The sequence below is a fragment of the Phalacrocorax carbo genome, chromosome 2 (genome assembly GCF_963921805.1).
Source record: "Phalacrocorax carbo chromosome 2, bPhaCar2.1, whole genome shotgun sequence".
Classification (NCBI taxonomy): domain Eukaryota; kingdom Metazoa; phylum Chordata; class Aves; order Suliformes; family Phalacrocoracidae; genus Phalacrocorax; species Phalacrocorax carbo.
In genome coordinates, this window is record NC_087514.1 from 155,850,416 (window position 1) to 155,867,673 (window position 17,258).

Sequence of the window (17,258 nt, forward strand, 5' to 3'; positions counted from 1 at the left end):
CCGTCAGCGAAGGGGCTGTGCTCAGGACAGTGACCTAGCACCGATGGTGGAGGGTAGGCACGTTCAGCAAGCACAGTTCATAAGTGTGTGATTACTGCAAGGACTGGTATTTTCAGCGGATTAGTGCCTGCCATAATTGGCAGCGGGGAAAAGCAAGATTACTGTTAAATGTTCTTTTTTTTTCCTACATTACAAACTCACTGGTCTAATTTAAATGTTAAAATATACTCAGAAGGGCATTAAAATATACATAGAAGTGGAACTATATGTGCAGGTAGCCAGCCTGTATTAAAAATCTGCTGAGTGTCAGGTCCCTAAGGACACTGATGATCTCTTCTCACCCTGCCCACAGCGCAGGACCCCTTTTCAGCCTCTCACAGGTCCATCAGTCCCTGTTCCAGGAGTGACAGTCTCCAGCCGTGCCACAGCCCTGCTCTGGATAAATGCAATAACTGTGTCACACTCACAAAAAGGGTCTCCCCTCACTATCAACCCCCATCTACCCCGTCTCTTAAAAGACATGATCACTGCTTCCATTTCCTCCCAGTTTGAAAGACAGAGTGCAAACATCAGCCCTCAGGAAGAACTGTCAAACAGAAGGGGTCCCTCCCAGTGACCCTCAGCAAGATGCCCAAGCCTTGAGGAAGGATGGGATTTAGGATACACCCTAATCTTCAGTGTTTATTACTGATGACTTTGATCAAAACCTCACTAAGTCTGTCACCTGTGTGCCCCTTTTCGAGGTATCTGATGCTCTCCAAACCTAAGTAATTGTCTTTGGCTCTGATGCAGGGTTACAGTTCCACTTTGGAGGCCACCACCTTGTGCCTCTATCTATATTTCTATACCATCCAACTCTAGGTATGAGCCTCAGCCACTCTGACACCATGTTGTGCCTACGCTCTGGTGCCATTATTTTATATTCTTGTGCCTGAGTTTCTGCAGAAAGAAAACTTAGATGTAAGCCCAGGAGGATATTTCACAGAAGCAAGTGTGAGAGGTCTGTGGGTAACCAGACATATGACATTGGTTTCATCTCACCAAATATTTATATCTGAGCCAGTCACACAAGTTTCCCTTTGTAATCAATGGAGTTTAAGGCATGAGTCATCTTATCCTAAAATTCAACTGATGGTCGTTAGTGTTTGCTACCAGTTGCAAAACAAAGGGTATATAGCACCAAAAGAGTAAGGTTTTGCTGACAGTCTGCAGTAGTTTAACTGCTGTAGAGAAGTAGCTTTTGTTTTCTGGTGGTTTAGGAGAGGACTGTGGTCATGTTGCCCCATCAGTGCATCCCTATTTTGTTAGGAGCTCATTAGCTATGGCAGGTATTATCATTTTTTGAATAAGTGCAGTTAAATAACTCCTGCTTTACTAGAAAAGAGGATTTTCTTTGTTGTGGAAAGAGGGAAGATGGCTCGTAAGAGGGAATAAAAGACACTGAATTCACATGACTAGTGGAGTTAGAAACATTTGAAGAGTGTGAGCTATACATTTTCTAGTAAAGAGGCCCTCTCCTTGCTAGGGTTTCCTGTGCCAGAGGGAAGAAAGTTTCAGATTGCTTTTGCATTTTAAAATGAAAGAACAGAGCACAGGAGCTGTCTTATAATCTCTTGCTGAGATCAAAGAGGGAGGGAGGTAAATGCGTATGTACTTTTTCTCTGTTGCTGCACCAGCTATTTAGTAGAACTAATGGAGCCTCCAGAACAGAAGAGGCAGAGATTAGCTTCTTCATCTCTGCTAACTGTAGAGTCCAAAAGGATTAATATTATTAAGAGCAAATTTCAGCTAGAAAGTAGGAAAGAAATTCTCCCCTCTTTATCTTTTCATCTTTGTTTCCAGAAATAACTCTGAACCATGGTTTTCAGCCTCCCACCCATTCCTATTTTTTTCTTCTTATTTCTCAGTAACAACAGACTTGGAAATGTCTAACACCCCTGAGAAGCTTTGACTTTGTGGAGTTTTTGACCAGTTTGCATGAGAACTGTGAAGCACTAGCGAGACTGAATAGTCGTCATAAGTTTATGGGATCAGATCCTTAACTGGTTTGAAAGAGTTATTACACTGACCTCAGCTCGTATGACTCCGTGTATGTTCGTGGACTTCAAAAAAACCACACAGACTCACTCCAGCTGAGGATCTGACCTGTGAAATTATGGAGTCTTATCCAAAGCAAACTGAACTTCTGTCATGAATTGGTCTTCAAGGGAAAATAATTGCTAATTCAATGACTCCCACTGTTTTTACTGCAGCTGCTAGTAATTCTGTGCTGCAGAAAAATCTTTGCTTTTAACTGGTGAATCAAGAGTTTACCCAGTAGCTTCGATACACAGAAGATCAGAGGTGCAGAAGTGTATACACAATCCTCCAAATGTTATGTATTAGAAGGCAGGCCCTAGGGTCAGTCTATGAAGCAAAAGTGACATACTCAGGAGAAATCTTCCCAGCTAGACATTATGCCATAGTGTCCTATTAGATTTTCTGGTAAATGGTGAAAAAAAGCCCTAAAATCCTGGTTTAGATGGGACTTTTTGATCCACATAAGATTGTCATAGTCAGAGTTAATTTTGTGTAGAAACAGCCTGAAAGAGCTCACTGGGAGCTGTTTTCAGCGTACCAAAGCAGCAATCCTGGCATGTGTATTGATGCTGCAGCAGCATCCAGACAAATTAGTCCTCAGAATGGCAGAATTTGGAGCTGAAGAAAGTAAGCTCAGGAGGCTACAGTTCTGCTGTTCCTCTTGGCAGCCACCAAAGGGAGATGAGCAGAAAAGAAATGCGATAAAAAGTAAATGGCACTTTCCTGCTAAGCTAATCAGTTCTGTTTGAGAACAGAGGGCTGTGCCAACTGCAAATCAATGCACTAAATCACTTTCGTTCTTGTGCGAGCCCTGCCGCCATGGCAGCTGCTAACAAGGGAATAAAGAAAACTGTTATTGGATATTTAGTAGACTTTCAAGCACTTGTGTAAAATAACATATTTAATTTAATGCAAAGTTATAAATGTAATAGGAGTTTATGGACATTATAGTAGGGAAGGGAAGAATAAGATTCTGCTTCTTGCTGCACAAAGAGCTGTCTTATGTTCCCAGGCCATCCTTATCAAACTCTGTCCACGGTGTTCAAGAGCAGCTTTTTTATTGGATTTTACCACTTCATCAGTTTATTAAGGGGTAAACACTGAAATAATAATACACCTGATATTTCACATGGCTTTTAACATGTTCAAGTCACAGAACAGGACTAACACGTACTTACTGTAGAAGGAAATTAATGTACTCTAATGCCATAGGCTATATTGTCTAAGTCTTCACTGACTATAAAGAAAGCCTACAGTGACTGCTGCAGATGTGGATATGTACAAAAGCATGTGTAGATTTAATCGGATAATCCCACTTAAGACAACAATAACTGCACCCAGTGGATTTATTCAATGATGTAATATTATATACATTTTTCTGTTCTTTTCCAAATGATTCCCAAATAATATTAATAATAATAATCTTTGTTGTCTCTAGCTGTGACTGGGACTAGTCCCTTTCTGTGACTAGTCTCTGGGAGTTTTCAGTGATGCTATTAAAGTGCTCATGAGAAGTTGCATTTTCCTAGAAAGCTCCATTTCTGCAACACTCTCAGAAATCTCTTAGCCTATAATACAGTATTCGCATCCCTGAAATCCCGGTTCAAATCACTGTTGCACATACAGAGCAGCCCAACTTTGTCATCATTTAAGTCATCAATCATAGCTGTGCAATGAAACACTTGATATAAAATACCCATGGGCAAGCAGTAGACTGCCTTGTCTTTAATTACATCAACCCTCAATCACCCCAAAGCAATGCCATCCTTGGAAGTACTAACTCTGACAGGTAGTACTTCTGGGAATGCCATAAAAATGCCAGCAAAGCAGCAATGGCAGAGAAAATAAGCTGCCTCATCTTTGGAGAATTATTGGACTGTACTAACATTCAAGGGTACAATGTCAGCACAATGCAGAAAGAGTTAGATGCATAGCCCCCATTATTATTGTTGATGGGAGTCAGGTGTCAAGTTTCCTTTGCATCATCCTGAAAAACTTAGCCTTCTTTGTAAAGCTTTAGCCAAGTTTTCCTTTGTCATCGCTCTTAATTGAGGGATAGGTTTGAAGCCATTTGTGCTGTGATTGAACAGCGACTGAAAAGGCAAAAAGAAAATACTAACAAAGTAGCAATGATGAACCTGAAGCTTTCAGACTCTGCAAGGTGTGATGGAAAGCTTAATAAATATTAAAGGCTCATGCCTTAACAGGTGAAATTGGAGCAGTTGCTTTGTAGTAAATGGCACTATAATACCAGCAACACCTGGGACAGGCCCAGGGCAGCCCCTAACTCCTTTTAGCTGTCTCAGCTCCCCAGGGTCAAATGGGAATTTAAGTGCCTAAATACTTAAATAACTGCCTCAATTAGCAGACCTGACTTCTGTCAGTAGCATCTTGTCTGAGAAAGCCCTGTAAATCTCAGCCCTCCTCTATCACTTGGAGTTAATTGTTTGCTCTCAATAAGCACATGTATCTCAGTAAAAGCATTCCTAAATTATAATGGTAGTGCCTTTAACTTTCTGCCCACAGACAGATTGGTTAACACAAGACTGCCTCGTGTTATAAAGGATAAATCAGGGCAGGATTCAGGTTAAATATGCATTATTATGGAAGTACAAGAGAGAGAGGTCATACTTGGCTGGCTTCCAGTAGATGAGCAGAGAGCAGATTAAACAAAGCCTTTCATCACTAATTGCAGACTGGACCTTTCTGGCGCTGGCCATTCATTTCCTAATGTTTAAGCAGGTATTCAGCTTGGGAAGGAGGGGGTTACAGCTCAAAGGGGAGTGCTGACAGGCTCACTGACAGTGTCTGCCCTTGGCTGGGGCCGTTTCACTTTGTTCATCAGTTATGGAGAGGAGATGAACGGCTATATCTGTATGCACGTTTGTAAGCATTACTGCAGGCTGGAGAATGATCTTAGAAGAACTAAAAGAGCAGTTTGTGTTGAGGCAAAGCACATTATTATGCCCGTGTTCGGTGATCCATACATTATACAATGAAACTATCATCTTGTAAAGTGTAAAAGAAATATTTAGCCATTCATCTACACCTATACAAACACCTTCTATTAGTACATGTACAATAGCTCCTAATATTTGCAACTCTTTGAGTGTCCTCAGCATGAGCTCTGTGATCCCTCCTTCAGTAACACACAACCCGGTTCCTTATCGAAATCTATGTGAAGATCAAGGACTGAAACAGTATCAAGACAACCTGTCAACAGCAGAGCCTTCTTTCTGGGGCTGCATTGCTCAGGGAAGCAGGACATCTCCCTCGGCACCATATGATCCAGCGACAGCCACTGGTAACACCCACCAGAGCACAGGTCAAAACTTCCTGGCAACATAGATGCCCAAGGTAGGGTAGAAGTCATCTCTGCTACCTTTGGACATCTACAAGTTACTCTTTTAGTCCAAATCATAGTGCAGGTCCCCTGTAAAAGGAATAAGCACCTTCTGAGGGGGATTTATTGTGCTTTTCTCAGCAGGCATTTATCTGTACATGTCCATGTCAGTGCCTCCTCTCAGAAGGTAGAGTGAGTCTCTCCTTGGGTTGTTAAGCCCCTCTAAGCCCCTCGAGAAATAGCTGAACTTGGAGACTTTGGGTTTGGAGAACTGAAGCTGGGCTTTAACAGCTCAGCCCTGCCTTAGACTTTATGTACCCAGTTGGACTACTAGTTTCAGATGGTGGCAAAACCTTTCAAAATCAAGTAGTGCAGCATAGAGTTTTGCATCTTCTATGTCCTTCTGTATGCATGGTCCTGAGACACAGTCTGCTGTAATGCCTGCATAGGCAGCTGCTTCGCCCCCCCAGGCCTCAGCTCCACTGATTCCAGAAGTCCTTTTAAATACCTTTGCTAACTTTGGTACTCTTACTTTGACATAGACCACTCATGTTTCACACAGCCATAGTTTAGCTAGCAGGTTTAAATTAGTGATGCGCAAACCTCTCTTAAGCCAAATTGAGTATTATTATACAATTTTCTGCCCCAGTTTAGCTAAGTCTTCTTAAGTAGTGCACACTTGTATGAGAAATTAGCCTGTTCACCTTAATACTGGCCAAATTAGTTTCCCATGTGACTGAAGAAGCCCTTTGGTTTGCCTTAAATGTGTAGACAGATGCTCTTTGATATACTGTTTGATAAGCAGGTGGCATAACATCAAATAGTCACAGATAGTGTAATCATGTAGACTTATTATACGCTTAAATCCACTGGCCATTTTTATGGTCTCCATTGCAAGACTTCAGCATACAGAGCTGAGCACTGATGATTTCTACGCAATCATTCTTTCTTGTGCTTCTCCTGCTTTCTAAAGCCATGACATGCAAAAAAAGGGAGGGAAAAAAGAAAAAAAAAAAAGCCTGTGACAGTTTATAGGATGCAAAATAGAAATATTTCCAAAATGAATGTTGAAATAGCATAAGAAGCTTGCAAAGACATGATTTCTAAACTGCCATCTCCAAGGCACAGCCAGATCACTCAGAACATACATAATATAGTACACTCCACAGACAGGCAGAGATGCTCATAAACTGATAATAACTCAAGAGTTTTTATCTCTGTGTGTCCTCAAGCAAAGCATCAGGAGAGAAGAACACTCCTGTAACAAAATTAAATAGTTTCAGATCTAATTTTGCTAGGCTGAACTAGATTTCAGATTGATTTCTGTGGAATCTAATAGAGAACAACACACATACACATTGCCTTTCTTATTAAAAAATCCATCAACCACCTTGTGTTTTTACTCACTTTGCTCTTTACTAGAAGTAATAAGCAACTAATATTTCACAACACAACATGTTTCATTCTGTAAATGGTCTTTCATGGTAAAGAAGCTTGGAGTGGGCTGTTATGGAGCACTGAAGTACAGCCCCTGAGATTTGTCTACTCAAACACCTATTTATATTCATACGGTGAAACTCAGCTAAAACCCACTATCTCCATTCTGGGAAAGGAGGAGAAGAGAGCTGCAGGACATGCCACTGTGAAAAGAAATAATGTCGCAGGTGCTGCATACATTGGCTGAGGCCCATGATGTGGTCAATTAAACATATCCCAGAGGATATATCCTGTATCTCAAATCATATTCGATGGATCCATACAAATCACAACTGGCTTTATTGCTGGCCCTTTCTGTTTCCTAAGTGATAATCTAGAAGTTACTTTGACCTCAGAGTAAATGAGTGTGGACATATACAGAGGCCCTGGTGGGATGCAGGGTTGCAGAGCAGCCAGAGCACAGGGCATGAACCTGCTGCTGCATGTTAGAGGTTGGATCATCACCAGCAAAACATTTCACATAGCTTCCCCAAAAGATTTCCAAGGGTAGCAGTTCTGGGTCAGTAAACAGCCAGAACAGGATGCACAAGAGGTAAAATGATTAGTCCAGTTGCCAGCCCCCTGCACTAACTGGTGTTTCACACTCAATGTTCTCTGCAGTATCATAATACTATAAACTGTTATTGCTATTTAATATAATGGCATTTCAGAGGTCTCATCTTGGACAAGGATCCCATTTCGCTAAGCACTGAACAACAATAGAACAGAAATATATTCTCTGCCCCAAGAACTAGATAAATAAATGATAAAGGCTGCAAATAGATCTATTTACAGCAGAACCTTGCACTTGGCAGGCCACAATCGACTTCCAGGCGAAGCACAGGGACAGGTGGTTTTGTGTGTGGGTGCTGTATCATACTAAGCAGCTTGTTGCCCTGTTTCAGAGGAAAATTTCATGGTTCTGGGTTCACACCTCTAACTCAAAGCACAACCTGCCTTGTGCAGCTGGAAGCCTTCACCTGGAATGCTGACTATCAAAATGTTCCCTGGTTTTGTCTTCCTTTTGGTTATCAGACAAGAAAAAGTGTATTCTGATATTTCACATCTTCATTTCAGGTCCCTGCTGAAGAAGAGAACAAAACCAGTAATGCTGAATATATTTAAAAAAAAAAAAAAAAAAACCCAACTAAAATCCTTAATCTGAATATTTCCTTCTCTCCCTGCTATTAAGAAACATGTTCCAGGCAAAAAATCTTATTCAACCAGAAGGTTTTTCTCTCAGAGTATTCCTCTGCTACCTCCAAGAAAAACTTTCCTTACTGTTCCCACATAGGCCAGGGTGGGATATCACTGCAAAATCCTTGGATTGAAAACCAATTGCAAAAAGCAGATTTTTAGTAACTGTGCACCTCAGAGGCCACATTTCCAGGGATGCCAAGCAGCATATCTGCAGGCAGAAACAGCCCCACATATTTTAACCCTTTAATATCCTTCAGTACACAGGCTCTTTTTCCCCCCCTTGGGCTGCTCAGTTAGATGTTCTGCTCCAATTGCACTGACCAATGGCTCTCAAGGGCTCATGATGTCATCATTCAGATCTCCCAGTGTAGGAATCATAGAATCATTAAGGTTGGAAAAGACCTCTAGGATCAAGTCCAACCGCCAACCCAACACTACCATGTCTCCTAAACCATGCCCTGAAGTGCCACGTCTACACGTCTTTAAAATACCTCCAGGGATGGTGACTCCACCACCTCAGGAGTGGTGACTCACCTCAGGAGTGAGAGACCAAAGCACAAACCAAGGAGGAACGGGCATGTGTTAATAGCTCCTTGCAAATATATGCAGGCTTGAATTTATCCTGTGCAATGCAAGGCACCAAACTGGAACTCCCGCACCAGGCACACAGCCATGCCAAAGCTGCTGCTGTGTCCATGCAGAAACACAAGCTTTCTGAAGGTGTTTAGGGCAGCCACACTTCTAACTTAAACACCACAGCTAGAGTGGAGGGACAGAGACAGTCCTCCCAGCCCCATGGGTACCAGTGTGGTCATTCACAGGCACCCCAGCACAGCTTTGTCAGAGTGGGTATAAAAGAGCATCACACAGAGCCTTCCACCTTGTCTGTGAAGCCAAAAGCACTTGGGCAATGCTGCTGCAGCCCTGCACACTTGGTAACTCATGACTCAACAGCTGGTTCTAGAATTCAGCTGTAAAGGCTGATTCTGACACCAAGCAAGTAAATCCCTGTCTGGAAACTGGCTGCTTAAACTAAATGATGCAGCGTGGTGGCTGTACAAGCCATAATTTAGAAGGCTGTGAGCCCTTCTCAGTAAGTGCTGTGCTTTAAAGACATTGCTATTTTCCTCCCAAATTTGCCATATTTTTCTTTTGTGTAAAGAATCACTTCGTCATGTCAATCACTGTCAGTCCAAGCCTGAACTGACTAAGATATTAGAAGGAAGATAGAGAATCATCTCCTGACGTGCAGGCTCTCTTCCTTCCCTGTATCTGCCCCTTTCAAAATAAATCAAGGCTAACAAAACTGTAAAAATGTAACTACTTGAGTAGCTGCAAAACTACTTCAGAGTAATAAAAATAAGGGCTTTTTTTCAAGAGGTTTTGCAGCTGAGTTTACATTACTGCATCAGAATTGACCCTTCTTGAGTAATTTTATAGTCCACGCAAACCAATTGAATTATTTAGGACTGGTTTATAATGTCTGCATTGTGTTTTTAAAAGAAACCTCTGACAAGTAAAATTGCTTATGGTAATCAACTGGAATATGAAAATGAAACTAATTCAGTAAAACATTGCTAACGCTGGCCTGGCAAACCACTGGTAGCCATCTGTCTAATCCTTCCCATGTTCGGAAGTTGCATTTTAAAAAACAGTTATTAATAGTCCTCATTAGCTGCCAAGCAAAAGAGCATGCCATGAGCTTCTGCTCAGAGATTAGCTAATATTAGCAAATACTACTCAGTTCTCCAAGTTTGAGCCAGGACCTGCTGTGTGATCTCAAGGCCAGAAGGAGTTTTTCTACTGGGGTCCACAGGGATAAGAGAGCAACTATAAGGGATGGACCCCAGGACAGGAGCAACACCCCACCGATGCCAACCATCTTCCTACAGCCCTTCAACCTGGGGAGTCTATTCCAGTGCTGCACTACCCTTACTGTTAGGAAGGTTTTTTAATGTTTGAAGTGAATTTTCCTTGGTGCAATTTAAGCCCATTACTTCTAGTTGCGTTAATGCACATGGAATACAGTTTTGCTCCTTTCTTCTATGCACCAGCTTTTTATGTATTTGAACACTGTTGTTATGACCCCACTCAGTCTGCTCTTCTTAAAGCTAAACAATTCGTCCAACATGTATAAGGCTTGATTTTTAAAGGTGTTGAGCTCCTGCCATTCCCATTGCTTTTATTCAGGTGATTGAGAGCGAAAGAACTTCAGTACATCTGATGATCAACCTGTATTGTCTGGTGCCCTTTAAATACTGATAGGTATGAGGGGCAAGAATGCTGTTTATAGCTCTATATGTGTATTCTTGTCTTCACAATAAAAGCATATTTATGGGACCTGTGACCAATCTTCTGACTGCATCCACAGGGCAAGAGCAACTTCACAAAAAGAGCAGATTTTAGTGGAAACTTGGCTGCCTTATACACCAGGCTTTGCTGAATCATTTGGTTGGACTAAATAATTTCCTGTTTTTCATGCAAAACATATCTTGGCCGATGTTTTTTTTCATTTGCTTAGATGATATGTATGGCTACTGTCAAAACAATGTTCATGATTATTTTTTAGCTAGTTGCTGTTGTTGGAAAATGTATACTTAAGAAGTGTGAACTGAAGGCCTTTTCCATCCCAAAACAGAGGAGAGTGACGTTTCTTCCTATAATGGGCTTCTCATCAGGAGAAATGATGATTTTTGTGCTTAGGGTACTGGAGCAGGGTTCCACTTGGCATCACTTGGAAGGATGTTTTTATAGTGAATATGCTACAAAATATGATGCTATCATCTTGCTTTAGTGTTCTAAGGTGGCTAGAAATAAATCTCTCTAAATGTGCTCCTTATCTCTCAATTCCCATTGTAAATACAGCTTCCTTTGTGTCCATGTAGGCCCTCATGAAATAGCTCCTACATGTCATCGGAGGCTTTTGGTACAATTGTAATGCAAGCAATAATATCTCCTTGTATTGGCTCTTATAAATGTATTCTGCCTTCCTAGAGAAAAGAGTTTTTGAAATGTCTTGTTTTCTTCTCCTAGACCTGCTCTCCTAACCTTGAAAAATAATTTCCTCAAGCAAATACTGAGAACATTTACAATTATAAAGTAAAAATACCTGATTTAATTTTGGGCTACCTGTCTTTGCTTCTTTTTGAAAAAAAAAAAAAAATAGGAGGAGAAGAGAGTGAGAGAAAAAGGAGACTTTAAAGGTATTTCTCTGTATGGCTTTTTCCTATCCAGTCATGTCCTTTATTCTTATTCATAAGATTTCATCAAACTGTTGGAAATAAGACTCATTGTGATGGACATTAAAATACACCGGGACTGTAAAGTGTGAATACACAACACTTTTAATCTTGTTCTGAAATGATAAACAAAAATGAAACTAAATTTAATCATTGAAAATAAAGCTGAAGTAGTGTCCTATAGTATATATACGGTAATAGGCAGTAACATGCAAAAGGTGGAAGTGCACAATCATGCCAATAGCTTTGTACCAAGCCAGATTATTACCCTGTAAACACCTACATTTAATTATCCTGTCATCTACCTTCCCCTCCTCCACAGGCTCGATAATTCATCTGCACTATGTGCATACTACGGCTCTTCTCTTCTTACATCCCCCCCTCCCTCACACCCTGTCCTCCTCCTTCTAGACACATACTAAATCTTCCTTTGCTCAACCAATAGATTGAAATATTAAATTATAATCTTTATCATCTGTACTGATTGAAGGATATCCTCTTACTAGGGCCTGCCTGAATTTGGTTGACATGAACCCATCCATTGCTCCTCTAAGAGTACAGTGAATTTTACAGGTCATCCCTTTTCCCTGCCACACAAAGCAAAGGCACCAGCAAGGTCTTTGGGGACAGGCAGGAAACAGTAACAACAGAAGCTTAAGATGGCTAAAGGGTCCCTTAAGGCAAAAGGGGAAATAATTTGATAATTTTTTAAATGCACATTGTAAATCTCCCCTATCAATTGCACAAAACTGGTTGGGGTGAAAGATAAATCATAGAATATTCCTTTACCTAATAATAGTATAGTATAAAACTACATGGTTTTGATTTTTGATAGGTGGCAGGAGTAGGCATTAGCAACCTTAGCAAGAAAGCACGTGTCCTTATTGCTTGGTTAATGGATTAACTGTCTTTGAGAAGCGAGAACATTTTCTCAGCAAAGAAGCCTTCTGTACAACATCCAGTGTCTTGAGGGCTAGTTCTGAAGGTCTGACAGACATCAGCAGTCAGTCAGGCACCGGTGGAGTACACTCCAGCTCACTGCATCTCAGTATCCAGACACAACAGTCGTTACTGGTGTTGAAGCCAAGGACTGCCCTGATCCTATGTCTCTCATCTGAAGCGTTCCCCTTACCAAATGTAGCCTTTGGATTAGGTCCCGAAAGCCTGCGCTCTTTTCACTTTAATCAAAGAAACTGGTTGAGAAAGTCAGGAGCGAATAACAGCCTTTATCCTGATCACAACCCAACAGTCTCACATGCACTGACATAGTGTCATACAGAGATACCACTTTTCTCAGTGAGCAACGCCTTAGCAAAAAGTGTCAAAGTATTCACTTAGGAAAATCTTTTGCCTAAAGTGTTCATAAATAGCTTAATTCTTTTGGTTCATGACATCACTACAGTCTCTTAATGAAATTGCAATTCAAGGAGGCTAATTTGTGCTCTAATTATATATTAGTCTGGGCTGAAAGGTTTCTGGACGGAAAAAGGTTTTCTTCAGGCAATCTTTTATTCCGCTTATTGTATTTACTTAACAAAGAGCAGTCAGCTTTTTCTGTGCTTTTTCATAATAGAATTGAGCTGCAGTGTTACCAAGCTAAGGGCAAACATCTGCAGTCATTTCTGATGGATTCTGATAACAGTCTTTAACAAGAACAAGGATTATTTGCAAATGTAGGAAGAACCACGCCAAAAAACTAACTGACGTGCTGCTGAAAATTGTAAGAGCTCTTCAGCTGGAATGCTTTCCAGGCCAGTGGTAGATTAGCAGCCAGGTAGTTCAAAGAAATTCAGAGAAATACTTTCTTACCAATAAAGAAAGTCCCCATTGAAATAATTTTTCCTGTGTCACTCTAAAGAAGACATTCTTGGTTTGGTTTTTGATGCTCCTGCCACAAGAAAAAAGGCCAGCATTGTTTGCAATGTGTAGAATTCAGAGCATTTTCACCTAACTTTCTAAGCAAAGGCTTTCTAAGCAGAGAGGTATTTTAGGATCACCTTTGTAAGGTGTGTTTCTGTTTCTTCTGCTACCTAAGGTAGACACCCTGTTGATGTAGGTCCTCATCAAAGTACCCATACTTTGTCAGGAGGAATTCAGCCTAAACAAACTGAACAACAAACTAAATAAAACAAGTATTTTCAATAGATCCCTGTTTCTAGTGTGTTAATAGCAAGTTTTCCCTATAGTTAAATCCTGAGAAAATTTTGAGCTAGTATAAATCAGTATCAGTTCTTATTTTGTTGAATCTGTCCAGGCATCTAATGTAGGAGCTGATTGTGGCACTGGAATTAAATTTCTGTGCCATCTACTATCTCCAGGATAAACAGAAACTCCAAGTAGAAGGAGCTACATTTACTATGAATGTGAATAAGAAGAGTTTCAAATAGGTTTCTTGCTGTTTGGATAATAGCTTTCTGTGCACACTATAAAGGCTTTCCAAAAATCAAATCAACAATTGCTAGAAGAGTTACAAGCAGTTGTAGTCTCTCACGCCACCAAAGCTTGAGCTTCCTCTGAGACTTCTATTTCAGCCTCTGTCAGGGAGAGGAAACAAGAGGAGGTGAGCTGATGGTCTCATCCTTTAGAACAGTTCTCATGTCCCTCCTCCCAGGGCTGACCCCCTCCAAATCTCACCCTCCTCCCCCATTCCCAGCTGGACCAGCTCAAGCCTCCCACACTCCCAGCTGTACAGTGCTCGGGCACCATTGCTGTGAAGCATGGCCAAGGAGCACTACAGAGGGGCAGTAACCAGGAGGGACGTGCATTCATATTTGCATGTGCCAGCTGTAATAAACATATTGCAGTTCTGTGAATTTTGGTGGGGCTGTAAAGTCAGGAAAAAAAACAAAAAAGAAACAGACTTGACAAGAGGTTTTCACTTGAGAAAAAGTGTGGAGTAGATCAGAATGCATGGACAAAATACTGATTTTATATATCTCTCTTCTTCTGTTTTCTTCTAGAAAAAGTAAGCATACTGTCAACCTTCATAGCGCCCTTCAAGTATCTGAGTCCTGGTGCAACCACCATGGAGGATGAAGACAATTTAAGTAAGCAGCCTCCTTTCTCTATAGACAGATGAATAATAAAGTTTAAAGATAAAAGCTCTGCAGTGACGGGGCAATTGTGGAAAGGAGGTGGATTTGCAAATATTGGCAGGCCATAAGCCCAGTCCTCATGTAAATTGCAAAATTCCCTGATGCTGAGTGCAAACATGTTCTCTAGTCTCCAATGAAGGAAGGGTAAATCTCAGCGCAGCTTCCCACTTTTCCCTGTGCGGACCTAGGCATGGTGGGGCTGTAAGTGGTGTGTCACAAATACAAAGAAAAAGCTTCTTACAAAAAGATGTTTACACTCAGGTCTACAGTACTGTGGAGCTCCTTTTCCTTTCCTGTTTATATTACCTTATATTGCTCACTTGCTTTTCTCACAATCCCTAAAAAATGTCCCTAGGACACTTTGGTTTTGTGTCTTCCCCCATTTACATTTCCTTGATTACAAAAGGTCTTTTGCAAAAGTGAAGACTGGAAGAACAAGGCCTCTGCTTGAAAAGCTGTTTTTTCTTTTACTTCTGTGATATGACCTGGAGAACAAAAAGAAAAAGAAAAAAAAGAAAAAAAAAAAAAAAGACACCAAATCCAATTGAGAAGAGATGATTAACCAGGCTTCAATATACTAGATGTAACCCAAAAACTAGCTCCTGGATTCTCTTGGGCCCTTACACCTGAACAAAGTCACTGACACTCCCTGAAGCCATGACTGCAGAGCTGGAGGAAAGTGCGGCTGGGTTTGAAGGAGTTGTGAAGTCTTCAAAACACCACGCAGTCTGGGAGTGTGCAGTTAGGACTGAATAACCCTCAGTGAGCCCTCCCATTTATCACCTAGAAGCAATTACTGCGTGTTATCTGGCCCTGCTTATTGTAACTCATCTTAAATCATTAAAAAAGGGAGGGACACTTTCTCAATCAAATGAGCAACTCTTTGAGTTTTAGTATCACCTACCAGATGGGTTTCTTTTCCAGCCAGACACACATTGACGTGTTGTCCTATTAGAGCCAGTGGGTGGGAGGAATGGGCTTTTTTCCCCCATTGTTGCTAATCAGCCTTGGTTTGATCATGGTGCAGCACCAAGGGGAATAGCTGTTGAAGGAGTGAAGGAGCACAGCCCTCTGCTGCTGCTGCATATCACATGGACATCACACCATTCTGCTGCACAGTGACTGGTAGGTTTTTACATACCTTAGCAAAGGCGAAGAAAAATCCTGAAAATCCTTCAAAACTGGTCTCAGGGAGTCTACATTTTCAGGAGGAGATATGCGAAGTACACACAGGAAACATATTATTCACATGATGAGCTTGTGCAGGCACCTCCTGCGTAATGTTTCCCAAATGTGCTACTTAGTTATTTTTAGGTAATGTAGGAAGTTTGTACAATCCAAACACTGTAACACCATTTTCTTATGGCTGCTGTAATGCCAAGACTGCTTCGTGCTGGCACTGGCTTTAAAATAGCTCACATGGACAGGGTAAGCTGTGTTTTCTGAAAGAGAAACAGAAAAATTTCACTGTTTTCAGGGACCTCTTGCCTTGTCCTCTCTTGGGTCAAACATACACTCACTCAGAGATTTGTTTCTTGGCATGTACAACGCATTTTTGAGTGTTACTATTAGAATTTTTTTTAAAAAAAGATTAATTAATTTAAAATCAGCCATATTTCAGTGTTCACTTCCAGTATAATGGTTTAAAGCCCACTAATTTCTATAGCACGCATGTACCTATGTAGTAATTTGGCATTTTAAAGAGCTTCAGTGATTTGCTCTAAATAAGCAAAGCCTTCTTCTGTGCTAACAATTTAACAGCAGCCTAGGAGAATGCTGGCAAGGTAGAGAGGTGATTTGCTTATCCCTGTAGTTTTCTGCTCACTGAGCACCCTGTGAGAGTGCCCCTTCCCAAACTGTGCTATATGCATTGGCAGAGCCCCACTGGCTGAAACAGATTAAAATCCTGTTTCACATTCCTTTAGGCCTTCCTTACAAAGGAAGCCATGCCAGATTAACTACACACACATTTTCAACTGGTGATTATTAGCATATAGACACTATTATTGTGGTTTATGATCCATGAACTAATACTAGAAAAATGTATCAAAGGCACTAGGCACCTTTGGAATCACATTTTGGGTAAACTAATCATTGGTCTCTGATGAAGACCTTATCTTGAACATGTGAGAAGTCAAAGTTAGCTAAGAATGTAAGAAATGTCACACAGGATTAGAAATAGGAAGTTTAGCTCTATACGCTGTCCTCAACATTTGCCGCTAGTGATGCATTGAGAAAAAGGACATTTAAATGGTGATCTTCCCCGCGGTATATCTTTCTAGCACCCAGCAAGAAATTTGCTTAGCTAGATTTTGCACCTGAATCATCATATTTATTAGACATCAACAGACCTGCCTAGTCCTCTCTGCAGCTCACTGATACTTCTGATCTCAGCGACAGCCAGGAGCAGGGAGTTCAATGATTTAGTGCACCCTTTTATTGCTTCAAGCCTGCTGTCTCTAGTGCTTGGATTGTATGAAACAGTGATAATCGTTCCCTGTTCACTGTGTGCCTGCCTGCCTTTCATGATGTTACAGTCCTCTGCCTGTCCCTGATCTTTAATCGTTCCATCCACACTATGCCGTGGCATCAAGGCAGACTATCACCAGACACAGGTACTTGTGAATCTAGGGTGTACCTCTAGCAGGAGCGTATGATTCCTGGGGATCTCAGTGTGCAATACTGCTGTATGCACAGGCTCAGTGCAGCACCCTTCTGGAGGTATACACCTCTCCCCAGTGCCTGCAGAAGGACCTGATGGTAATGGTCCTCAACATATGGATTTCAGCCATTACAACAGTCAGATGAACCCCAGCCCCAGATTCA

At 41.2% G+C, this 17,258-nt stretch overlaps 1 protein-coding gene across 2 annotated transcripts in view; it reads left to right on the forward strand.

Moving 5' to 3' along the window:
* The window catches only part of ADARB2 (adenosine deaminase RNA specific B2 (inactive)), a 322,814-nt gene that overhangs the window by 191,526 nt on the left and 114,030 nt on the right, over window positions 1-17,258 (forward strand). Inside the window, exon 2 of one of the 2 annotated variants that reach the window (XM_064444990.1) lies at window positions 14,298-14,384. The exons of the other annotated variant lie outside the window; for it this stretch is intronic. Coding sequence (XP_064301060.1) covers window positions 14,298-14,384 — 87 coding nt within the window. The remainder of the gene's footprint in view (window positions 1-14,297; window positions 14,385-17,258) is intronic. 2 annotated transcript variants of the gene reach the window in all.